This window comes from Eretmochelys imbricata, chromosome 11, assembly GCF_965152235.1.
Source record: "Eretmochelys imbricata isolate rEreImb1 chromosome 11, rEreImb1.hap1, whole genome shotgun sequence".
NCBI classification, from domain to species: domain Eukaryota; kingdom Metazoa; phylum Chordata; order Testudines; family Cheloniidae; genus Eretmochelys; species Eretmochelys imbricata.
In genome coordinates this window covers 81,759,864-81,786,418 of record NC_135582.1, presented here as the reverse complement: position 1 = coordinate 81,786,418, position 26,555 = coordinate 81,759,864, and the positions used below count along the sequence as shown (strand labels likewise).

Below are 26,555 nucleotides of genomic sequence, written 5' to 3'. Positions count from 1 at the left end.
GGCACTGCATTTAGCCGTATGGAGTGGAAATCTATCAACTGCATGAAAAAACTTGCACAGATACAGACAGACATCATCTTCCTTTCCAAATGCAAACAGATGGACATCGTACCAAAAGGACTGAAGGTAAAAAATCCATTACAATCTACATACCACACAGACTATGCTGACAGGTTGTGCCACACGCTCTCAAAGAAACTGCGGAATCACCTGATCAACATCCTCTACAGCAAACAGGGAAAGATTAAGAATGAGCTCTCAAAAATGGATACTCTCATAAAAAACCAACCTTCCACACAAACTTCCTCGTGGCTGGATTTTACTAAAACTAGACAAGCCATTTACAACGCACACTTTGCTTCTCTACAAAAGAAAAAGGACACTAAACTTTCTAAACTACTACATGCTACAAGGGGCCACAGCAATGGTTCCCTCAACCCACCTAGCAATATTGTTAACCTATCCAACTATTCTCTCAGCCCAGCAGAAGCAGCTGTTCTATCTCGGGGCCTCTCCTTCTGCCCCTCCACCCCCACGAACATGATACAGTTCTGTGGTGACCTAGAATCCTATTTTCGACGTCTCCGACTCAAGGAATATTTCCAAAATACCTCTGAACAACATACTAATCCACAGAGGTCTCCCTACCAACACTACAGAAAGAAGGATTCTAGGTGGACTCCTCCTGAAGGTCGAAACAGCAGACTGGACTTCTACATAGAGTGCTTCCGCCGACGTGCACGGGCTGAAATTGTGGAAAAGCAGCATCACTTGCCCCATAACCTCAGCCATGCGGAACGCAATGCCATCCACAGCCTCAGAAACAACTCTGACATCATAATCAAAAAGGCTGACAAAGGAGGTGCTGTTGTCATCATGAATAGGTCGGAATATGAACAAGAGGCTGCTCGGCAGCTCTCCAACACGAGTTTCTACAAGCCATTACCCTATGATCCCACTGAGAGTTACCAAAAGCAACTACAGCATATGCTCAAGAAACTTCCTGAAAAAGCACAAGATCAAATCCGCACAGACACACCCCTGGAACCCCGACCTGGGATATTCTATCTACTACCCAAGATCCATAAACCTGGAACTCCTGGGCGCCCCATCATTTCAGGCATTGGCACCCTGACAGCAGGATTGTCTGGCTATGTAGACTCCCTCCTCAGGCCCTACGCTACCAGCACTCCCAGCTACCTTCGAGACACCACTGACTTCCTGAGGAAACTTCAATCCATCGGTGATCTTCCTGATAACACCATCCTGGCCACTATGGATGTAGAAGCCCTCTACACCAACATTCCACACAAAGATGGACTAGAAGCCGTCAGGAACACTATCCCCGATAATGTCACGGCTAACCTGGTGGCTGAACTTTGTGACTTTGTCCTTACCCATAACTATTTCACATATGGGGACAATGTATACCTTCAGATCAGCGGCACTGCTATGGGTACCCGCATGGCCCCACAGTATGCCAACATTTTTATGGCTGATTTAGAACAACGCTTCCTCAGCTCTCGTCCCCTAAAGCCCCTACTCTACTTGCGCTATATTGATGACATCTTCATCATCTGGACCCATGGAAAAGAAGCCCTTGAGGAATTCCACCATGATTTCAACAATTTCCATCCCACCACCAACCTCAGCCTGGTCCAGTCCACACAAGAGATCCACTTCCTGGACACTACAGTGCTAATAAACAATGGTCACATAAACACCACCCTATACCGGAAACCTACTGACCGCTATTCCTACCTGCATGCCTCCAGCTTTCACCCTGACCACACCACACGATCCATCGTCTACAGCCAAGCTCTGCGATACAACCGCATTTGCTCCAACCCCTCAGACAGAGACAAACACCTACAAGATCTCTGTCAAGCTTTCTTACAACTACAATACCCACCTGCGGAAGTAAAGAAACAGATTGATAGAGCCAGAAGAGTTCCCAGAAGTTACCTACTACAGGACAGGCCTAACAAAGAAAATAACAGAACGCCTCTAGCCGTCACGTTCAGCCCCCAACTAAAACCCCTCCAACGCATTATTAAGGATCTACAACCTATCCTAAAGGATGACCCAACACTCTCACAAATCTTGGGAGACAGGCCAGTCCTTGCCTACAGACAGCCCCGCAACCTGAAGCAAATACTCACCAACAACCACATACCACACAACAGAACCACTAACCCAGGAACTTATCCTTGCAACAAAACCCGTAGCCAATTGTGCCCACATATCTATTCAGGGGACACCATCACAGGGCCTAATAACATCAGCCACACTATCAGAGGCTCGTTCACCTGCACATCCACCAATGTGATTTATGCCATCATGTGCCAGCAATGCCCCTCTGCCATGTACATTGGTCAAACTGGACAGTCTCTACGTAAAAGAATAAATGGACACAAATCAGATGTCAAGAATTATAACGTTCATAAACCAGTCGGAGAACACTTCAATCTCTCTGGTCACGCAATCACAGACATGAAGGTCGCTATCTTAAAACAAAAAAACTTCAAATCCAGACTCCAGCGAGAAACTGCTGAATTGGAATTCATTTGCAAATTGGATACTATTAATTTAGGCTTAAATAGAGACTGGGAGTGGCTAAGTCATTATGCAAGGTAGCCTATTTCCTCTTGTTTTTTCCTACCCCCCCCCCCCCAGATGTTCTGGTTTAACTTGGATTTAAACTTGGAGAGTGGTCAGTTTGGATGAGCTATTACCAGCAGGAGAGTGAGTCTGTGTGTGTATGGGGGTGGGTTTTTGGAGGGGGGTGAGGGAGTGAGAGAACCTGGATTTGTGCAGGAAATGGCCTAACTTCATTATCATGCACATTGTGTAAAGAGTTGTCACTTTGGATGGGCTATCACCAGCAGGAGAGTGAATTTGTGTGGGGGGGTGGAGGGTGAGAAAACCTGGATTTGTGCTGGAAATGGCCTAACCTGACGATTACTTTAGATAAGCTATTACCAGCAGGACAGTGGGGTGGGAGGAGGTATTGTTTCATATTCTCTGTGTATATATAAAGTCTGCTGCAGTTTCCACGGTATGCATCTGATGAAGTGAGCTGTAGCTCACGAAAGCTCATGCTCAAATAAATTGGTTAGTCTCTAAGGTGCCACAAGTACTCCTTTTCTTTTCACATAGCTTCAATCATGGAGAGCTCCTAAGTGTAAGAGCTTTTCCAAATTGAAAACTAGTGCTCTGTGGAAGCAAAGCTTTGGGAGCTATAAAGGAATGAAGCTACTGTCACTGTAAGCCAAATTTAACCAAGTCAGTTAACTGGAATTTAGAAAATTGGAGTTGCATTGTGGAGAAAAGGGACTCACTTTCTTATGTGATCATTTAAATGTTCTGCATTGTGTTTGCAAACAAGAATCAAATGTAACAGTACTTTATTACCTTTTGTTGTACAAATTTAAAAACCAGGTTTAATGAAAACTCCATTGTCTATCAAATATTGTGTAGATAATTGTTTTTAAAAATACAAATTTCAAACATCTATTGAATTTTCAACGTTATTCTGGAATTAGGTGGCTCTGAATCAACTTCATGGAAGCAGCTATGTTTCTCGGTAAAAGCTCAAATAATATGGAAAAAGAAAAGGAGTACTTGTGGCACCTTAGAGACTCACCAATTTATTTGAGCATAAGGTTTCGTGAGCTACAGCTCACTTCATCGGATGCATACTGTGGAAAATACAGAAGATGTTTGTTTTTATACACACAAATCATGAAAAAATTGGTGTTTATCACTACAAAAGGTTTTCTCTCCCCCCCACCCCACTCTCCTGCTGGTAATAGCTTATGTAAAGTAAGGCGAGTGATCACTTTACATAAGCTATTACCAGCAGGAGAGTGGGGTGGGGGGGAGAGAAAACCTTTTGTAGTGATAAACACCCATTTTTTCATGATTTGTGTGTATAAAAACAAACATCTTCTGTATTTTCCACAGTATGCATCCGATGAAGTGAGCTGTAGCTCACGAAACCTTATGCTCAAATAAATTGGTTAGTCTCTAATGTGCCACAAGTCCTCCTTTTCTTTTTGCGAATACAGACTAACACGACTGTTGCTCTGAAATAATATGGAGCATCTCTTCCTTTTTTTTTTTTTTTTTATGGAGATCATTCTTCTGTGCTTGTTTAAAGTGAGTTTCAAATGTATTGTACTGTGTTCGTTTTTTTTCTTTTGCAGGGCTGCAGGTAGTGGTGATAAATGGGGTAAATTTGTGTGGGGTGGGGGGAGAGTTTGTTTGTGTTCACTTTATAGGCTCCTGGTTTCTAGGACTTCCACATGGAGATGCTGCACCCCACATGCTTGAAGAGTGTCTTCCTGCTTCCTCCATAACTGCAGATTTACTTTTTCCTTTTAGGAGTAGGAAACCAAGAAGTTTCCTATCATGGAGAAATACTTTAAAGATGCTAATGAGATTAATATGAAATAGGATTAACATGCCCCAAACATGCCCCATTCACTTGGATGAGAAGAAGCGAACATCTCTGCTCCATTCACCCTAGATCAGTACAGCCTGTCTTACATAATGGGGGCACTGAGGATTCAGTTTTAGTGTAGAAATTCTACGCTTTGTTTCCCCCTTTACCTGTTAAAATGTTTGCACTTGCTAAAGACAATGTTGTAAATTGGCTTCCTTTACCCTTTGAGATCAGTGGAAGATAAACTTTTTTTTCTTTGCACTTTTCACAGAAAGATGACTGCTCCTTTGGAGCAAGTTTTACTGATACCTTAAGTACAATGCAAAGAGCTAGTTCCTTTGTTTTTAATGAAGGTTTACGTGTCTAAAGTGCTGAAAAATGTCTGGTTTTAAAGATGCGTTAATGTTTCATGTAGGAGCTGGAGACCGCTGTCCAGGAACGGAATGAGATAATAGCTCAGCTGACAAGTAACCTTCAGCAGGCAAGGCAAAATCGGGATGACATTCAGGAAGAAGCCTCACTCCTAGCTGATCAGATCCATGGTTTACAGCTTCAGTTACATGAGGTGTGTGCTGGCTTTTTAAAATTGTTACCAGAAAATGAGGATCAGAACATTAACTGGAAAAAATGTTAGTAAATCTTGACCTCAGCAAATTATATAAATCCCCTCTTCCCCTTTCTTCTCTTTAACATTTGGTTTAAATGTGATTTTCAGGCTTACTAAACTAAACCTGAATTAATAGCTTGATTTTTTTTGTAGTAGAGTTTATTGCAGTGCAGAGGAAGCACGCTCCATTTGCTGGGAAACTGGACTGAGAGGCAGAAGCTCTGGGTGCTTTCATGGCTCTGCCATTGACTTGAGGGGAAACCTTCAGGAAGTCACTTCACGTTTTAATGCCTGAGTTTTTTTCCTTGTTAAAATAGGGGGAACTTTTGCCCAGCTTCTTGAAGAAAGCAGTTTGAGCTCTGTAAATGAAAAATACTATAAAACTATATGACGGTGTCACTGGTTCACAGGATTGGTGCTATGCCTAGTTTGTAAATAGTCTCTTGGAGAAATCCCTTCTGGGTGCCAGATCCCTTACAGATCTCACTCTTCCTTCAGGGTAGGCCATGCAGCCTCACTGCTGCCTCCTTAGGCTGACCCTCTGGACTTAAGCATTCATGCTTCATTCACATTATGAACTCTGTTCAGTGAGTCCAACTGAGATAGACTCCTCATAGAGACTTGTACGCTCATCAGGGACTAATGCACTTCACCCAGTATTTACAGTGATCCTCAAGCAGCGTTTTCAAAACAGTAGGGTTTATTAGTCAACTGGGACACAGCATTGGAAGTGCATAAATTAGCACAGAGAAATAAAGGTTAAAGCATAGTCCATTCTGGTCAGCGCAGAGCAATTGAACAGACTCAGGGCATGTCTACGCTACAAAGTTAAGTCAATTTTATGTAAGTCGACATCAAGTTTCTGATTTAAGCAAGTAGATCTTGCGTGTCCCCACTATGCTTGTGTCGGCGGAGTGCATCCTTACTAGCAGGGTTTGCATCGATGCACGGAGTGCTGCACTGTGGGTAGCTATCCTACAGCACATGTAGGCGACTGGAATTTTGGTTTGGTCTTTCAGTGCCTTATGGGACCAAAACATTTGTGCAGATGGTTATGGGAGCATGGCATTAGCCTCCCATGATGCACTTACCTCTCTCCTTCTCTGAAATCAACGGCAAAGAAGCCAAACATTTATGTGCCTTTTTCCCTAAGCTTCTGTTACCTATGCAGACTCCATAGCATGGCAAGCATGGACGCTGCTCAGCTGTATGCTGTTGTGAGCATTACAAACACCTTGTGCCTAATCATGCAGTATTTACTCAGTTGAAGCAGGAGCCGCCGTGCAGAACAATGTGATGCCATGCAAACAGCCCTGTTGGAAGCCATGGAGTGGAGCAATTTGCAGTTGCTGATGACAGTTACGCATCACCTTGACGCGGTGGAGCACGGCTTCTGGGCCCGGGAAACAAGCACTGACTGGTGGGACCTCATCATTGTGCAGCTATGGGATGATGAGCAGTGGTTGCAGAACTTTTGAATGCATAGAGATATTTTCATGGAACTAAGAAGAAAAGGAGTACTTGTGGCACCTTAGAGACTAACCAATTTATTTGAGCATGAGCTTTCATGAGCTACAGTAGCTGATGCATCCGATGAAGTGAGCTGTAGCTCACGAAAGCTCATGCTCAAATAAATTGGTTAGTCTCTAAGGTGCCACAAGTACTCCTTTTCTTTTTGCGAATACAGACTAACACGGCTGTTACTCTGAAACCTTTCATGGAACTGTGTGAAGAGCTTTCCCCAGTCCTGAAGTGCAGCAATACTAAAATGAGAGCTGCTCTGACAGTTGAGAAGCGAGTGGTGATAGCTTTGTGGAAACTTGCAACTCCAGACTGCTACCAGTCAGTGGGGAATCAGTTTGGTGTGGGTAACTCTACCATGGGGTCTGTTGTGATCCAAGTTTGCAGGGCAATCAATAAACTTCTGGTAAGAAGAGCAGTGACTCTGAGCAACGCACAGGAGATAGTGGATGGCTTTGCCACGATGGGGTTCCCTAACTGCGATGAGGCTATAGACGGAACACATGTCCCTATCTTGGCCACCTTGCCAAAGAGTACATAAACTGAAAGGGGTACTTCTCAATGATGATGCAAGCGCTGGTGGATCACGGGGACCATTTCACTGACATCAACGTGGGATGGTCAGGAAAGGTGCATGATGTGTGCATCTTTAGGAACTCCAGTCAGTTCAGAAAGCTGCAAGCAGGGACTTTCTTTCCAGACTGCAAAATAACCATTGGCTAATCGATCCTGGGAGACCCAGCCTACCCCTTGCTCCCATCGCTCATAAGGCTGTACTCAGGCAACCTGGACAGCAGTAAGGACCAAGTAAGTGCAGAATGGTGGTGAAATGTGCCTTTGCACGTTTAAAGGGCTGCTGGCATTGTTTGCTTAATAGGTTAGATCTCAGTGAAAGCAGTATCCCTGTTGTTATTGCTGCCTGCTGTGTGCTCCATAATATCTGTAAAACAAAGAGAGAAAAGTTTCCAGCAGGGACGGGGGTTGAGGCAGATTTCCTGGCAGCCAATTTTGAACAGCCGGACACCAGGGCAATAAGGAGAGCACATCTAGGGGCTCTGTATCTCCATGAGGCTTTGAAAACCAATTTCAGCAATGATCCACAGTAACATGACACTATCTGTGTTGTTCCTTACTAAGCTGTCCCCTTCATTCTATTTTCTCTCCTGTAAACTCCATCCCCACTAACCATAGTGTGCTGAATGAATAAAGAGCCTTTTCTCCTCAATCCGTTACGTTTTATTATGCTCACAAACACACAGAGACAGCAAAGAAAAGTAAGATAACCTGGGGCAATAGGGTAGATAACACTGGGTGAGGGGAGAAACAAGGACAGCTTGGTTACATTTGCACTGCAATAACAATCAAAGGTGGACCTTGTACCCTTCCCTGGAGTTGAGTGCAAGGGATACCGAACTTTTCCCCCCGGCCTCAAAGGACATTTGGGAGAGGAGGATGTGGAAACCAGCGACGATGGCATCAGGTTCAGCATAGGCTGCAGAGGGACTCTAGCATCCAGCTGCCTTTCGTGAACCTCAGCCAGATGCCTCAACATGTCTGATTTCTCCCTCATAATCCATAGCCTCTCTTCCTGTGTGGCACGCTCTTGTTCCCTTCATGCTCTACAGTCTTCCCTGTCCTTGTGCAGGTTGGACAGTGTAATCCTCCATGCACTGAGCTCCCTTCTTGTCACTCTCAGAGGTGCACATTAATTCACTGAACATATCCTCTTGAGTCTTTTTTTTCCGCCTTCGAATCTGGGAGTCTCCCTCCCGGGGTGGAGGATGTGCCGATGGACAAGGTTTCAGCCGCAAAGAATACAAAGCACGAGGGTAGCACTAACCATGCATACATTCTTTCTGGTGCAAGGTTAATTTTTTAAATAAAAGAAACACCCCTCAATGCATTTCCCTGAACCGCTTTCACTGAGATTAACCTATTAACCTGCGTGCCCACAACTTAATCACAACTGCTGGGTACTGCAAGAGTCTGTTTTCTGCTCCAGCCATGTTGAGTAAAGCCATGAGGCATGGATGAGAGGTCTTGTGCTGCAGCTTTTGTGACGACATCCTTGGGATCACTGGTTGCAACTTCAGAAAAGCTCCCTTTTCCCCCAGCAACCTGGATGGTGCCTGAGGACAGACACCAGTGTAAAGCCACCCAAATAGTCTGATTTTTACATAAGCGGCACCGGGTTGCGGGGGAAGGGAGACAAACAGGAAGCCAGCACCCCCCCCTTTTAAATGCTAGTTGAAATACATAGTGGTCCCTTCCAACGACAGCTACGGCACGCTAGGGAAAGCATGGTTGTGTGACCCAGATTTCACCAAACGGGCAGATTACTTGTTGAATTGCTTGTGGTTTAAGGGCTAGTATTTAAAAGTTCCCCCGTTTCACTCTAGGAGACCATTTGCGATATCACTTTCCTGAGGGTAACAGAGGCGGAAAGGGAGCAGATGCTACAAGCATCTGGGTACAGACCTGGTCCTTATGCTGTGTGTTGCAATGATGCCAGAAGAGTTAATGCTGGAGTAGTGTGGGAAAGTGTCTTACTGTGGTGGACGAAATAAGGCAGCCCTTCCCAGAAACCTTCTGCAAAGGATTGCAGAGTACCTCCATGAAAGCTTCTTAGAGATCTCCGTGGGGGATTCCAGGACCATCCCTGTACACATAAACAGTCTTTTTCGGAGAGCACCCGCTGCGTAGCTGGCGTGGCCACCGATACCCACTACATCTACTTTTTTGTTCAGATTAAACATTAAAAATAGCATGTAACCCCTACAGTTTGATTGGAAATGTGTACTCACCAGAGGTGCTTTCTCAGGCATCACACTTTGCCAACAATTAGTCCTGTGAAGGGATGGGCTCCAGGGTTAAAATCAGTTCTTGGCTGTGAGGGAGAACGGATCCTCCACTTTCCTGCCTCACATTCTCCTCCTCCTCTTCTTCATCAACAATGTCCTCCTTGTTGCTTGAGCTTGCCCGGGGCTCCTGGGAGATATCCACGGAGCATTTTGGGGTAGTGGTGGGGTCACTGCCAAGAATCACATGTAGGTCCTCATAGAAGTGGCATGTCTGTGGGGCAGAACCAGGACGACTGTTCACCTCCCTTGTCTTCTGTTATGCTTGATGAAGCTCCTTTATTTTCACGTGGCACTACTGTGTGTCTCTTTTGTAGCCCTTCTTCCCCATGCCCCACGCGATTTTGGCATAGATGTCAGCGTTTCTTCTGCTGGATTGGAGCTCTGCCTACACAGACTCTTCTCCCCACACATCAATAAGATCCAGCATCTCCTGGTTTGCGGCCTTGAGTCTCCATTATAAGCTGTATTGACAAGCTCTCCATGCTGATCAAACAGGAAATGAAAATTCAAAAGTTCCCGGGGCTTTAACAGGGGAGCAGCTGTTTCCTGTGTACCTGGCTGACGTGCTGTGGAGTTGAAAGTGCTCGCCAGAGTGGTCACAGCAGAGTACTGTGGGGCACCTCCTGGAGGCCAATTCATTCGAATTATACAACACAGTGTCTACACTATCCCCATGTCGACCCGTGGATGTTGAATCAAGGACTACACCTCTTGCAGAGGTGGAGTACAGAAGTAGACTTTGCAGGCCACTTAGGTTGGTGGAAGGGACTTGGTAGGGTAGACACAGACATTATTAAATCGACCTAACGCGGCTTATGTCGACCTGACTTTGTAGTGTAGACCAGGCCTCGGACTTTAAGGTCAGAAGGGACCATCAAGTCTGACCTACTGCACATTACAGGACACAGAACCTCACCCATTCCTGAAATAGACCCTGTACCTGTGGCTGAATTACGGAAGTCCTCAAATCATGGTTGTCAAGGTTCCTCCCCCACTCTGAACTCTAGGGCACAGATGTGGGGACCTGCATGAAAAAAACCTCCTAAGCTTATCTTTACCAGCTTAGGTCAAAACTTCCCCAAGGTACAAAATATTCTCCCCCGTTGTCCTTGGACTGGCCGCTACCACCACCAAACTAATACTGGTTACTGGGGAAGAGCTGTTTGGACGCGTCTTTCCCCCCAAAATACTTCCCAAAACCCTGCACCCCACTTCCTGGACAAGGTTTGGTAAAAAGCCTCACCAATTTGCATAGGTGACCACAGACCCAAACCCTTGGATCTGAGAACAATGAAAAAGCATTCAGTTTTTTACAAGAAGACTTTTAATAAAAAATAGAAGTAACTAGAAATAAAGAAATCCCCCCTGTAAAATCAAGATGGTAGATATGTTACAGGGTAATTAGATTCAAAAACATAGAGAACCCCTCTAGGCAAAACCTTAAGTTACAAAAAAGATACACAGACAGAAATAGTTATTCTATTCAGCACAATTCTTTTCTCAGCCATTTAAAGAAATCATAATCTAACACATACCTAGCTAGATTACTTACTAAAAGTTCTAAGACTCCATTCCTGGCCTATCCCCGGCCAAGACCAGCATATAGACAGACACACAGACCCTTTGTTTCTCTCCCTCCTCCCAGCTTTTGAAAGTATCTTGTCTCCTCATTGGTCATTTTGGTCAGGTGCCAGCGAGGTTACCTTTAGCTTCTTAACCCTTTACAGGTGAGAGGAGCTTTCCCCTGGCCAGGAGGGATTTCAAAGGGGTTTACCCTTCCCTTTATATTTATGACAATGGTTTAAAGACTTCAAGTTACAGAGAATTCACCATTTACACTAGTATATACCTGCAAGTGACCTGTGCCCCATGCTGCAGAGAAAGGTGAAACCCCTCAGGATCTCTGCCAATATGACCATGGGGGGAAATTTCTTCCTGACCCCAAATATGGCGATCAGTTAGACTCTGAGCCTGTGGGCAAGACCTGCCAGTCAGACACTTGGGAAATAATTCTCTGTAATAACTTGGAGCCCTCCCCATCTAGTGTCCCGTCTCCAGCAGTTGGGGATTTTTGCTACTATAGTCACCAGTGGGCCACATGCCATCAAAGGCAGTCGCATCATACCTTCACTTCCATAAACTTATCAAGTTCAGTCTTGAAGTCAGTTAGGTTTTCTGCTCCTCTTGGAAGTCTGTTCCAGAACTTCGTTCATCTGATGGTTAGAAACCTCCATCTAATTTTGAGCCTAAACTTGTGGATGGCTGGTTTATAGGCATTTGTTCTTGTCCATGTTGGTGCTTAACTTAAATAACTCTTCTTCCCTCCCTGATATTTATCCGTCCGGTGTGTATGCGTAATGTGTATGTGTGTGGAGAGAGAGCGAGCAATCAGATCGTCCCTCAGCCTTTTTTTGATTAGGCTAAACAAGCCACGCTCTTTGAGTCTCCTCTCATAAGGCAGGTTTTCCATTCATCCGGTCATCCTAGTAGCCCTTCTCTGCACCTTTCCACTTTGAATTAATCTTTTTTAAAGATGGGAGACCAGAATTGCACACAGTATTCCAAATTGTCTCATCAGTGTCTTGTATAATGGTATCTAGTATCAGAGGGGTAGCCGTATTAGTCTGGATCAGTAAAAGCAGCAAAGAGTCCTGTGCCACCTTATAGACAAACAGATGTATCGGAGCATAAGCTTTTGTTGGTCGGATGCATGCATGCTTGTGCTCCAGTACGTCCCTTAGTCTATAAGGTGCCACAGGACTCTCCTTGCCGCTTGTATGATGGTACTAACACTTGCCTGTCTCTACTGGCAATACTTGTTTGATGCATCCTAGGACTGCACTAGCCTTTTTCATAGCTATATCACATTGATGGCTCGTAATTATCCTGTGATAAACCAATACCTCCAGGTCAAAGAGCCCTTGATGAGAGTGTTGATTCGTGAATCATTGGAGCTTGTATTCTTTCTCTGGACCCCTTGTTGATCTGGGTCAGTTTCAGCCCAGATCCCTTAATGACACTATTCATTCCATCCAGACAGGGAGGTGAGACATATGCACACACTTATGTCTCTTAGCCTTCCCTGAGATCAAATTTAATCCTTTTCCCTGCTCTAGGTAGTAATGTGAAATGTAGGGGAAACCGAGGCACAGAGGCCTCTAAAAATATTACAAAATTGCCACTTCATCACACTGGGTATATTACATCCTCCTCTTACATTTTAATAATTAATTCCAGGCCTCGTATGGTTCCGTCACCATAGTATTTGAGTACCTATGTATTACCTGTGCAGGTCCCATAAGGCTTGCTGGATGGGCCAAAGTACACATTATAATTTTTCTTGCCAGGTGTTTAGGAAACCAAACTGGCAGCGATTGACTACCTGGAAAACAGGTGTAGCTAGAGAGAAGGAAAAAAGAAAGAAGTGGTTGATGGTGGTTGAATTCCTGGCCTCAGCTGGAGGGGATATTGGATTACATTTCTTGCACAGTAGAAATAGAATTTTGTTTTGGATGGGACATTTTTCAGGATTCAGGATTTTTTGTTTGTGTTGCATGAGCTGCTATTACTGGTGACAAAGTACTTAGTTTATTATTTTACAGTTGGTGTTAGGGCTTGCTCTGTAAGCCAGTGTAGGATATGCTTAAAGCAAAGGGAGATAATTTGATGCAAGTCTTTTGGTTGTTAGTACACTGACAATTTTGACGATTGGCAAACCTGAAACCTCCCCTCACTTTTCAGCAGAACTTTTTGTAAATGTCTTTAAAAGTGACTCATCTCATAGAATTATAGAATCCTAGAATATCAGGGTTGGAAGGGACCTCAGGAGGTCATCTAGTCCAACCCCTGCTCAAAAGCAGGACCAATCCCCAATTAAATCATCCCAGCCAGGGCTTTGTCAAGCCTGACCTTAAAAACTTCTAAGAAAGGAGATTCTACCACCTCCCTAGGTAACGCATTCCAGTGTTTCACCACCCTCCTAGTGAAAAAGTTTTTCCTAATATCCAACCTAAACCTCCCCCACTGCAACTTGAGACCATTACTCCTCGTTCTGTCATCTGCTACCATTGAGAACAGTCTAGAGCCATCCTCTTTGGAACCCCCTTTCAGGTAGTTGAAAGCAGCTATCAAATCCCCCCTCATTCTTCTCTTCTGCAGACTAAAAATCCCAGTTCCCTCAGCCTCTCCTCATAAGTCATGTGTTCCAGACCCCTAATTATTTTTGTTGCCCTTCGCTGGACTCTTTCCAATTTATCCACATCTCCACATTTATCTCCTTTGTCCTTGCAGGAAAACTTCAGGTAAGTAAATTGTAAGTGCTTTGGGACACGGGATGTCCTTTTGTTCTGTGTTAGTACAGCATCTAGCTCAGTGGGTCGTGGTCCATCGGGCACTATGGCAATACTAGTGATACATAAGTACTCAGTACATTTTAAAAAAACAGCAATTTGAAAATCAGATTATAATTTTGTTTGTTTTTTACAAGGCTAAAATCTATGATACAGAGTCTTTGTGCATGACTGATATTATATAAAGTATGTAATGTATATTACACATACACACACTGAGGACATCTTAAGACGGGGTAGGCAAACTTTTTGGCTCAAGGGCCACATCTGGGTGGGTAAACTGCTTGCAGGGCCATGAATGTAGGGCTGGGTCAGGGGGTTGGGGTGCGGGAGGGAGTGTGGGGTGTGGGAGGGGATGCAGTGTGCAGGAAGGGGCTCAGGGCAAGGGGTTGGGGCAGAGGAGGGGTGTGGGGTGTATGAGGGGCTCAGGTAAGGGGGTTGGGGTGCAGGAGGGGGCTCAGGGCAGTGGTGCAGGGAGGGGTGCAGAGTGCGGGAGGGGTTCAGGGCAGGGGGTTGGAGTGCAGAGTGCGGGAGGGGTTCAGGGCAGGGGGTTGGAGTGCAGTGCGGAGTGTGGCAGGGGGCTCGGGGTAGGGGGTTGGGGTGCAGGCAGGGGCTCAGGACAGGAGGTTGGGGTGCAGGAGGGGTGCAGGGTGCAGGCTGGGTGTTGGGGTGGAGGCAGGGGGCTCAGGGCAGGGAGTTAGGGTGAGGGGTTTGGGCTCCCGCCCGGTGCCGCTTACCTGGAGCGGCCGGCCCTGCTGCCCTTGGGGGAGAGGGGGCAGAGAGTTCCGTATGCTGCACTTGCCTGTGGGTACATCCCCCGAAGCTCCCATTTGCTGCGGTTCCCCATTCCCGGCCAATGGGAGCTTCAGGGGAGTTACCCACAGGCAAGTGCAGCATGCAGAGCCCTCTGTCCACCTCCCCCGGGGGCCTCAGGGACGTGGTGCTGGCTGCTTCTGGGAGTGGTGTGGGGCCTGTGGTGCCCTACGGTTGGCAATCCCGCAGGCCGGATCCAAAACCCTAAGGGGCCAGATCCGTCCCGCAGGCCGTAGTTTGCCCACCCCTGTCTTATGAGTTCTTTGAGTCCCTGTCCATATGTGTATTCTATTCTAGGAAAGCATGCACCTGGGATGGGAGAATTTTTTTTTTGCTAACAGAGTCCCTTTGCTCTGTGGATGTGGTCTGACTATCCTTGTGGCCTGTACTGAAGGTATAACGTATGATGGGGAACCAACCACCACTCCTGTTCTTTCTCACCACCTTGTCCTGAGACAGGCCAGTTCAGTGTCTGCACATCTTAGCTTAGCTTTTGAGAGTTGTGCATAGTTTTACAAATAGTTTTTAGTATAATTAAATATGAGTTAATCATAAGGATTTGCTTGTGTGCCTGTTGCACCCTAACCTCTATATTTAGTGGAGAAATTTAGTTTTTCTGTAATGCCCCGAAATCCCCTGGATTTAAATTTTGTGGGTCTTATGGGGAAGCTTTTCCCCTTAATGATATTCACTTCTGTTGTGTTTAGGGGAGTTCTTGCTAAGTGTGGTGTATGCATATCATTCTGAAAACAAAAACATTCAGGGAAGCAAGGCTGAAAATGCATTTGTTAGACCACTCTATGCAGGCAATCTCAAACCTGGGACTGTCTGACCCATTCTCCCTCCCGTACAATGGACTGCAGGAATGAGTAGTACTATGTGTGTTAGCTTCAGGGCTCACTCCTCAAAGGACTTAGGTAGGAAGCCTTAGAAGGCATTACGAGAGGGTAGTGAGACACACTCTTTCAAAGAGATAAGGAGCAGACCTCTCTTGTCAGATGTTGGCTGTGTGTGTTCCCTCTTTGTGCTGTCCTAGCTCTGCGCAGGTAGCTGGCACAGCAGACCTCGAGTGAATCACCCAATGACCACAAGATCTGTTAAGGTACAAAGGCACCTGGCCAGGTTTATTGTTGACGAAGCATAGTACTGGTGCCTTATACTTGCTACAAGTGCCCTCAATGCATGTATGCCCGTGACAATGGACACAGCTTAATTAGTGGCAGGACTTCCCACTATCTCTTTGGGTGGCCAAAGATACTCCCTCTGAGATGCCTCTTTATACCCAGATACCAACAAGTTACATATTGTCCCTCTGATGTATCTAGGTGCCACCCATTACCTTGTACGTGTTGGTTTGATCAAAACATCTCTATTCATCATACTGTCATCCTGACCTTATCTTTAAGAAAGGTTAGCATGTTCCTTTATCTTTGGGGAATGTGTTGATATTGAGGTGTTCTGGTACCACCCTTCTGGAGTGTGTTTGCGTGAGTGCTCTGTGCCTAGCACCTTTTCGGAATGTGTGTTTTTGCAATATTAGCCCTGTTCTTGCCAGATTCTGGGTGCAGGGCCTGCTTCTTGCTCACAACTTGACTTTGCTTTATATCAGCAAAGCTTTGACCACTACTTTAGCCCTGTCCTAAAGCCTCATATCAGGCCTCTGAAACAAGGGCTTGTGTTTCAGGCCCTCTTCCTATTAAAACATCCATCTAAATCTTTGGGGAAAAAGATCTTTGCTCTGCTCCAAAGGAGATCTCCTGTCCTGGTATGGGTCCTGATGAGGTTTTGATGATGCCCTGATGAGGTTTTGTGAAAGGACATCATACTGACAGCTCAATATTGAAATAAAAGACCACTGTGTCCGTCCCAAGTGCAGAATCTATCAGTAATACAGACCTATTCAGTACTGAGAAAGTACTGTCTGCCTCTAAACCTTTGGCACTTGTGAAACCATTGGCTCTGGAAAAAGGCTTTGAACCAACTAGACCATAAGCACCACCAGGTGAGCCAGTACTGAGCACTTTGTTACACGGAATGTTTGTGACCCAGGGCTCTGCTCCATCTCCAGCATTGGTACCACGTAGATATCCCCTCTGTTGTCAGCGGGGTTACAGTTACCTCTGCCTATGAGATACTAGACTGTCACTGGTACAGACTCTCCAGACAATACCAATCAGAGTCAGGCTATACCCATGTTTATATCCAAGATGGTGTCTGAGCTCCATTTAAATCAGAATATTCAACTATCAATATTTTTTTTCCAAAACCTCATTCTAATCATGATGAAGCTAGATTACGTACTCTGAATATTTGTAGGGCGTTAGCCTTTCATCTCCCAAGAACCAGTCCTTTAGATCTTCCCTGAGACTCTGTTTTGTTTACAGAGAGTATGAAGAGTGAATACTCCAGTTTCCACCCAACCACCATTGTCTAAGTGGTTTCATGATGTATTGAATCATGTTATGAGATAATAGTCCCACCAGCTGATCTTAGGGCTCATTTAACCAGGCCTCAGTGGCTGCCCTCAGGAGCGTTTCCATTGGGGATATCTGCAAAGCTGCCACCTGGGGTTCCGGTCACAGTTCTTCTAGACATTATTCGTTGGTAAAGACTTCTAGAGCAGATACCTCTTTTGATACTGCAGTTCTTCAATCAGTGGTGGATAAGACTCTGCTAGACACCAAAAATCATGGACTTAATAAAGAGACTGGATTTATGGCTCATTACAACAATCTATAACCTACTTAACCCTCCATTGTCACCTGTACAGTAACTGGAGTTCTTTGAGATGCTGCCCATGTGTATTCCATGACTTGCCTTTCTTCCCCTCTGCTTTCGAGTACTTCTGTGCTATTATGGGCTCTGCAGTAGAAAAGGAACTGGAGTAGCAGTTGGACCCACACAATGCTATATACCCTCAGAACAGGGCATGAGGAAAGTAGGGGTGTGCATGCATGAGCTGAACAGACACCACTAGCAAAAAAAACTCAACTCCAATCTCTAGCCGTGGGGTGCACGCACACCTAGAGTGGAATACGCATTTGGACAACACTTCTTGAAGAACTCATGTTACTGTATATGTGAGTAAATTTTTGTTTACCCTCACTATAAAAAAATATTTGTGCATTTAGGCTAATGAGCTTCTGAAAAGTAGAATTCCTGGAAAAAGTGAATTATGTCAAGCCCAGGAGCAGATGGCTGTGTTTCAGAACAGACTGAAGGAACAAAGTACTCAATTGCAGATAATGCATCAAAAAGCATATGACCTGGCAGTAAAACTGGAGTCTTCTCAAAAGGTAAAAAAAAACCCTCTCTTAAATGTGCCAGTCACAATTAACTTTGTGTTAGAATATAGCCTTGTAATGTGATCTTGCAATCCAAGCAGGGTTATGCTGTGTTGCTTTTAAAAGTTTTTGGAAGAGAGCCCACTAATGAACACTTAGATTCTGCATGAAGTAGTGCTGATGTTTCTGTAAAGGGCTGTGGATCAGTGGTACTGAACCCATTCTTTAGCATGATGTTAGGGGAAGATTACTGTTCTTTTGGAGGTGTTGACTTAGATGAGACAAAAAAATCAAGATCTTAACAGTTAGGGATTGATAGCAATCTTTCTAAGAGATAATGACTAGGTCCTGACTACATTTAAATTCGGGTCATTACATTCTTTCTGTCTAAATTCACCCTGCAATTTCAGTTGTAGATGGTGGTCTTCGCTACTAGACCTAAACTGGTGTATAATGTTGAGATGCTTCATCCCCAAAGTGGCTGCATTTCAATGGTTATTGAAGTGATCCATGTGTAGAGGTTGCTTTGATTCATTGGAGTTGAAGGTGCTGTATAGGTGTAGGATGATTATTCTATAGTTATACAAGAATGTTTCAGGAGTTACCCTTAAGGTCTAAATGAGAACAAAACTTAATTGTATATCTGTAATCATGTTAGCTTCAGACATAAAGATAAGTGAAAGCTTCTGTTGGTCTCCAGAGTCATAGATTTGTTCATTAAATATATACTTTATATCAACACAACTGATTTAAGATTCCCAGTCTGATACTTTAAAATATTACCCTTTGGGGAACGTCCTACAAATTTATTTTTATTATAGAGGTAATGGTTGTGGCTCCATAATTAAAGTTAAGTTGAATGTTTTGTCTAAAGCAGGGATTCAACTTCTTTGTTGGTTATGAAGAATACACTCTGCTCCCCAGAATTAAAGCATGTGCTCTTTGAGTATAGAATGAAATTTTCTAAGAATTGACAAGTAAATACATTTAATTGGTTTAAGTTAAAATTAATTTACTAATGAGTCCTTTAACCAGTACAGCACCCTGTGTCAGGTCATATTTTGTCCTGAATGATTTAATCTCAGGCATTTACACAAACTACACACAAATTGGTAGGGAGATAAATATTAAGTAGATTTAATGCACTGGGTAGTTCTTGAAAAGAAATACTTACAATTAATGGTCACTTTTCCCGTTATTCTTCGTAAATGAAAATTTCTCATTTTAGCAGAAGCTGAAGAGCATTATTCTTCGAATGCTTGCTCAATGTCGAGTCCATTTTAGGTGTGTGCACACCTAAAGTGCACAGTTGTCAGAGATTTCTGCCTTAGTGGTATCTGTAGGGCTGGCTTTGGCGGTATATCCCATGTGGCGGTATATCAGGCACCGCCGGCCCTGCACCCTCTCAGTTCCTTCTTACGACCTGTAACGGTTGGTTGGAGCACCCTGTCTTGCTTTGCAAGAGCAGCAGTGGTTATCCATTGACTGGTTTAGTGGTGTTTGTATATAGTTTCGTAGATAGTTGATAGTGTTAGTTAGTTAAGAGAGTCTCAGTGGGGACTTTGCACCGAGCCGGCATGCCCTGCTTCCCCGGCTTCAAGCCGTGTGTGTCATGGGGCATGCGAATGCGAATCAGCAGTCCGCACAATAGCTGTCTTAAGTGTCTGGGTGAAGGTCATGGGAAAGACAGGTGTTGCATCTGTAAGAACTTTCGCCTGCGGACCCAGAAAGAGTGGGATATCTGCTTGAGGGCTTCAGAGTAACAGCCGTGTTAGTCTGTATTCGCAAAAAGAAAAGGAGTACTTGTGGCACCTTAGAGACTAACCAATTTATTTGAAAAAAGAAAAGGAGTACTTGTGGCACCTTAGAGACTAACCAGTTTATTTGAGCATGAGCTTTCGTGAGCTACAGCTCACTTCATCAGATACAATTTATTTGAGCATGAGCTTTCGTGAGATGCATCCGATGAAGTGAGCTGTAGCTCACGAAAGCTCATGCTCAAATAAATTGGTTAGTCTCTAAGGTGCCACAAGTACTCCTTTTCTTTCTGCTTGAGGGCGTTATTGATGGAGGTGGCTCTTTGTCTGGTGTCAGAACCCTCCAGCGTGGCACCATGCTCAGCACTTTGGCCTCGGCGTGCAGCACACCGCTGGTGCCTGACTTGGCCTGGACCATTCCATTTTGCCTGCGCTGAAGAAGAGGCTGAAGAAAAGAAGCCCCTTGGCACGGAAGGGGAGAGGGGCCTTGAGCAAAGGACCTGTGACAAGCCATGTGCCCGCTATGTGCCTTCATGGGGGTACTGTAGAGGTCGGACCCACCAGCCCGGCCAGGGACCCGCCCACTATTCCAGGCAGCGGCAGGAGTTCACAGCTAGTGATGGGGCCTTCAGTGCCCAAAGCATTCCCGGTGGCTAAGGAACAAGGCTGACTGGCTCCGCAGATGCCTTGCCAGGTGACCGATTCAGCTCCGCTCACATCACCGAAGGGGAAAACTACCGGGGTGCTGCCACGTAGACTGGCAGGACGTCCCAGGTTGCTGGGTCGCAGGCGCAAGTCCCCCTCGCTGTGACCTCGGTACCTGGCACCACAGTCTGGCTCGCTGGCCAAAAGGCCTAGATCTCCATCAAGATCCCCTTCTACTAGTCATGGGACTCCAGACTCATGCTGCTGCTTCCAGTACCAATGACCGTCTAGCCATAGGTTGCCTAGACTCCAAACACCCTCTCCCAGAAGGTCTCGTCGTCGTCAGTCTCCGTCCTGGAGGGCTTGTTCAGGATCTCGATGTTGTTCGTACTCACCCTGGTACCTGTCCCCCCCGTCTATCACCTACCAGGGTCTGTAGGCAGACCCAGGCCTCAATGGCCCCATTGTGGTCACCGGAGGGACAGTGGTCAGGGTCGGACTGCAATTTTAGCCCATCGCAGAGACGAGGTGACTCTCCTGCAACATGGGAGATGGAGGTGGCTCTGGCAACGGTGCCAACGCAGCAGGGGCCATACTGGAATCCGGGGGATGGGTAGGGGGGTGCCGGTAATACCGGTCCAGTACTCCCAGCCCTCCTTGGCCGCATCAGCCAAATCAGCTGAGGCACAGCTGGTCCTGCAACTGGAACATGGTACCGTGGCGGAAGAATCATAGAATCATAGAATATCAGGGTGGGAAGGGACCTCAGGAGGTCATCTAGTCCAACCCCCTGCTCAAAGCAGGACCGATCCCCAATTAAATCATCCCAGCCAGGGCTTTGTCAAGCCTGACCTTAAAAACTTCTAAGGAAGGAGATTCCACCACCTCCCTCGGTAACACATACCAGTGTTTCACCACCCTCCTAGTAAAAAAGTTTTTCCTAATATCCAACCTAAATCTCCCCCCACTGCAACTTGAGACCATTACTCCTTGTCCTGTCATCCGCCACCACTGAGAATAGTCTAGAGCCATCCTCTTTGGAACCCCCTTCCAGGTAGTTGAAAGCAGCTATCAAATCCCCCCTCATTCTTCTCTTCCGTAGATTAAACATCCCCAGTTCCCTCAGCCTCTCCTCATAAGTCATGTGTTCCAGACCCCTAATCATTTTTGTTGCCCTACGCTGGACGCTTTCCAATTTTTCCACATCCTTCCTGTAGTGTGGGGCTCAAAACTGGACACAGTACTCCAGATGAGGCCTCACCAATGTCGAATAGAGGGGAACGATCACGTCCCTCGATCTGCTGGCAATGCCCCTACATATACATCCCAAAATGCCATTGGCCTTCTTGGCAACAAGGGCTCACTGTTGACTCCTATCCAGCTTGTTGTCCACTGTAACCCCTGGGTCCTTTTCTGCAGAACTGCTGCCTAGCCATTCGGTCCCTAGTCTGTAGCATTGGATTCTTCCGTCCTAAGTGCAGGACCCTGCACTTATCCGTATTGAACCTCATCAGATTTCTTTTGGCCCAATCCTCCAATTTGTCTAGGTCCTGCTGTATCCTATCCCTGCCCTCCAGCATATCTACTTCTCCTCCTAGTTTAGTGTCGTCTGCAAACTTGCTGGGGGTGCAATCCACACCATCCTCCAAATCATTTATGAAGATATTGAACAAAACCGGCCTGAGGACCGACCCTTGGGGCACTCCACTTGATACCGGTTGCCAACTAGACATGGAGCCATTGATCACTACCCGTTGAGCCCGACAATCTAGCCAGCTTTCTATCCACCTTATAGTGCTTTCACCCAGCCCATACTACTTTAACGTGCTGGCAAGAATACTGTGGGAGACAGTGTCAAAAGCTTTGCTAAAGTCAAGGAACAACACGTCCACTGCTTTCCCTTCATCCACAGAGCCAGTTATCTCATCATAGAAGACAATTAGATTAGTCAGGCATGACTTGCCCTTGGTGAATCCATGCTGACTGTTCCTGATCACTTTCCTCTCCTCTAAGTGCTACAGAATTGATTCCTTGAGGACCAGCTCCATGATTTTTCCATGGACTGAGGTGAGGCTGACTGGCCTGTAGTTCCCAGGATCCTCCTCCTTCCGTTTTTTAAAGATGGGCACTACATTAGCCTTTTTCCAGTCGTCCGGGAAGTCCCACAATTGCCATGAGTTTTCAAAGAAGCAGAGCCCGCACACTGTACCCTGGCACCGAGGGAGCCCTCCTCCGACAAGGAGGGGATGACAGCATCCCTCTGGCGACACAATCGTCCCTGGGCAAGGTGGTGGCCAGAACCACCCACATTGCAGTCCCCTGGACGATTTTAAGGAGCACCAGGTCCTCCTTAAATGGGCTGCTGGAAATCTTGGTCTGCAGATTGAGGAGGTCGCTGAGGAGGCAGACAACCTTTTCAATGTCATCTTGGCCACCACACCGGCAAAAATGGCATTGCCCGTCCACCCAGGGGTGCTCGAAATAGCCAAATTGGTGTGGCAAACCTCCTTATCTATTCTGCCGACCTCAAAGAAAGCTTATAGTGCCAGTGGCTGCTTACCTGAGACTTCGGGGGGTCCAAATATACCTGTACCTTGGTGACAGGTTGATAAAGGGCCCATCTCTGGATCATGTGTGGAGACATCTCGACCTGGAATGTTCCACCTTTCGCGACCTGGGGTTGATAATAAACGAGAAAAAAATCAACCTTTAACGCCAGTACAACACACACAATTAATCGGTGCAGACCTTGACTCCACTTGGAGCAGGGCCGCCTTCCCCGATACTCCATTCCAGGCCATGGTGGACCTCATCGTGTGCCTGAGGCTGTTCGGCGACATGGCAGCATGTACTTATGTGGTCGGGCATGCATGACTCCACCTCAGACCTCTTCAGGCTTTGCTGGCATTGGTCTATGTCCCTAACTGGCCCAGCATGGACCGGGTGGTCAGCATGGACAGTGTATGGTCATCCCTCGTCTGGTGGCAAGATCCTATGCTGGTGTTAGAAGCAGTTCCCTTCGTGGCCCTGGCCTTGTCGGTGAACCTTGTCTGTGACGCCTCGAACCTGGGCTGAGGAGCCCACCTGAGCGCTCTCAGCACTCAAGTCATTGGTCCAGTCTCGATCGTTCCCTGCATTTCAATGTCAGGGAACTCAGAGCGGTATGACTAGCCTACCAAGCCTTTCTATCTCAAATACAAGACAGGGTGGTTCAGGTCCTGACGGACAACATGACTGTGGTCTTCTATATCAACACGCAAGGTGGAGCCAGGTCATCTGCCCTTTGCCAGGAAGCCCTCTGGCTCTGGGACTTCTGTCTATAGCTCAACATTCATCTCGTGGCCGCTCACCTTCCAGGGTCCAAAAACGCTTTGGCAGATTGCTTCCGCAGGACGTTCTCGTCTCTCCACGAGTGGTCCCTTCATCCGGAGGTGGTCAGTTCCATCTTCTTCGGGTGGGGAACTCCCCGGGTGGACCTGCTTTCAGGCAGAACAGGAAATGCTACATCTTCTGCTCGACTGGGGGCATGGACAGAGGAGCCCTGTCAGATGCCTTTCTGCTCCCGTGGTTGGGAGCCCTGATGTACTCCTTTCCTCTGGTGCCATTGCTACCCAGAGTCCTCCTGAAAATCAAACCAGGCGAGGTGAGGGTATTCTTCACAGCTCTGGCTTGGCTGCGCCAACACTGGTTCAGCATTCTGCTGGACCTCTCGGTGACTATCCCATTCTAGCTACCGCTCAGGTCAGATCTGTTGTCCCAGAACCATTGCAGTCTTCTGCATCCCAACCTGGTGGAGTTACATCTGACGGCTTGGCTGCTGTATGGCTAAACGCGCAGGAGCAGCAGTACTCGGCTGAGGTTCAGCGCATTCTGTTGGAAAGTAGGAAGCCCTCCACCAGAGTGGCCTATCTGGCCAAGTGGAAATGATTTCCCTGCTGGATTGCGGACAAAGGTGTTTGTCCTGAGCGGGCTTCGCTGCAGCTTATTCTGGACTATCTCCTGCACTTCAAGCTCCAGGGCTTGTCCCTCTCATCGATCAAGGTCCATCTCGGCCTTCTACCTGCCGTTCGAGGGCAGGTCGGTTTTTGCTCAGGATATCATGGCCAGATTCCTTAAGGGCCTAGAGCATTTCTACCTGCATATCAGGGACCCCGTCCCTCTGTGGGACTTGAATCTGGTGCTGTCACAGCTTTACAGGTCCTCTCTTCGAGCCGCTGGCTTCCTGCTCCCTCCTTCTCCTCTCCTGGAAAGTTGTGTTCCTGGTCGCAGTGACATCGTCCTGCTGGGTATCCGAGGTTCGGGCGCTTACCTCGGAGCTGCCTTACATGGCCTTCTACAAGGACAAGGTCCCACTAAGGCCGTACCCAGCGTTCCTTCCCAAGGTAGTCTCTGTTTTATTTGAGTCAGGACATTTACTTAATGGTCTTGTTTTTGAAGCCGCGTAGGTCGGAGGAGGCGCGCAGGCTGCATGTGCTGGACGTCAGAAAGGCTCTGGCCTTCTACATGGACAGGATCAAGCCGTTCTGTAAGTTGACGCAAATATTCGTCGCTGTGGCCAACAGAATGAGTGGATAACGGACTACCTTTCAAAGAAGAATTACTTCTTGGATCACTGCCTGCATTTGCTTCTGCTATGACCAAGGGTAGATGCCTCCCCCAGCGATTGTCACTCTACCAGGGCGCAGGCCTCTTTGGCAGCCTTTCTGGCCCATGTGCCGATGCAGGACATCTGTAGAGCAGGCACCTGGTCATCTGTCCACACTTTTACATCCCACTGTGCCCTGACTCAGCAGGCCTGGGCCAATGCTGGCTTTGGTAGGGCAGTACTGCAAGCCGCTAAGCTGTGAACTCTGAGCCCACTTCCATGGATACTGCTGGTGAGTCACCTAAAATGGAATCGACATGAGCAAGCACTCGAAGAAGAAAAAGGTTACTACTTTTTCGTAACTGTTGTTCTTCGAGATGTTTTGCTCACGTCCATTCCATTTCCTGCCCTCCTGCCCGTCTGTTGGAGTTGCTGGCAAGAAGGAACTGAGAGGGCACAGGGCTGGCGGCGGCTAATATACCAGCGCATGGGAGTGCCACTAGAGGGGGGCCCCACAGCCAGCCCTACAGATACCACTAAGGCAGAAATCTCCGACAACTGTGCATGTGGGTGCACACATCTACAATGGAATGGACATGAACAACACATCTTGAAGAACAACGGTTACGAAAAGGAAGGTAACTGGTTTTTGTTCAGACACACACTCAAAGAACCACCCTCTTTCAAAAGGGTTGTCATTTTGTCGTCTTCTCAATGAGACTGGTGGCAGAGGTTGTCATTAGCAAAGGTTGCCACTGCTTGCATTCATCTGCTCCTCTCTACCCCTAGCAGTCTTCCCTGAAGGCAGTTTGACTTTGTTTCCATTGGAAACAATGGGAGGCAGTAGCTATCTTTGTTAAGGGCAGGCTGTGACCACAGTCCCATTGAGAATGAGGGGTAATGGAGGCTGTTTTGAAATAGGACAGCTCTTCATGAGTTTCTCTGAAATAGAAGATTTTATGTGCCAGCCTGTGTTGAAGGAGAAATGTTCAGTTATCAAAAATAATGCTACAAAGCTTATTTTTCATACTAAAAAATCTACCTGTTGCACTAGATCTATTCAACAGAAAAGGCAGGAGGGAAGGGGAAACCGAGGAGTGCATTCTGCCCTCTGATGCGTTCCTCTGCTGATACAGAACACCTGTATCCCAGTTTAGTTGGCCAGTATGCTTTGGCTGCTTAGCACTCTTTCAGAGTAGTACAGAGCAGCTAGCATACACTGGTGAATCTGGCCCTAAAAGTTAAAAAATACTAACCACGTTCAAGTGATTAGAAGTATCACGAGTAGCAGTCTCTTTGGGTTTCTTATTTAGTGTTCATGAGTGAAAATGTTAATTTAAAATGCAAGGGAATTCCTGAATAAAAACCCTTAAATTGCATTGAAGGCTGAGAATACACGTCAGTGATTTGGGGGTCAGGAGAGAATTACAAGAATGTTGTAAATACCCCCCAAATAAGCATTCTAAACCAAGAAATTCAACTGAGGTCATACAAGAAACCCAAATATGATGAGATATGATGATGCACAGTTAAAACACCTGTGCAATGTTCACACTTGCCTGTCGTGACATTGAGAAAAAAATCTGTTTTTAAAAGTTAGTGTACTGTGGAACCACAGTCACTAATATGCATTCATCCTAATACTGTGGAATTGTGATTTTAAAATATAGTTTAAAAGTGGACACA

At 46.3% G+C, this 26,555-nt stretch overlaps 1 protein-coding gene across 4 annotated transcripts in view; it reads left to right on the top strand.

Annotated features, from left to right (window-relative positions):
• The window catches only part of PCNT (pericentrin), a 240,105-nt gene that overhangs the window by 44,027 nt on the left and 169,523 nt on the right, over positions 1 to 26,555 (top strand). For all 4 annotated transcript variants that reach the window (XM_077830537.1, XM_077830538.1, XM_077830536.1 and 1 more), the window contains exons 5-6: positions 4,863 to 5,012; positions 17,730 to 17,894. In XM_077830537.1, coding sequence (XP_077686663.1) covers positions 4,863 to 5,012; positions 17,730 to 17,894 — 315 coding nt within the window. The remainder of the gene's footprint in view (positions 1 to 4,862; positions 5,013 to 17,729; positions 17,895 to 26,555) is intronic.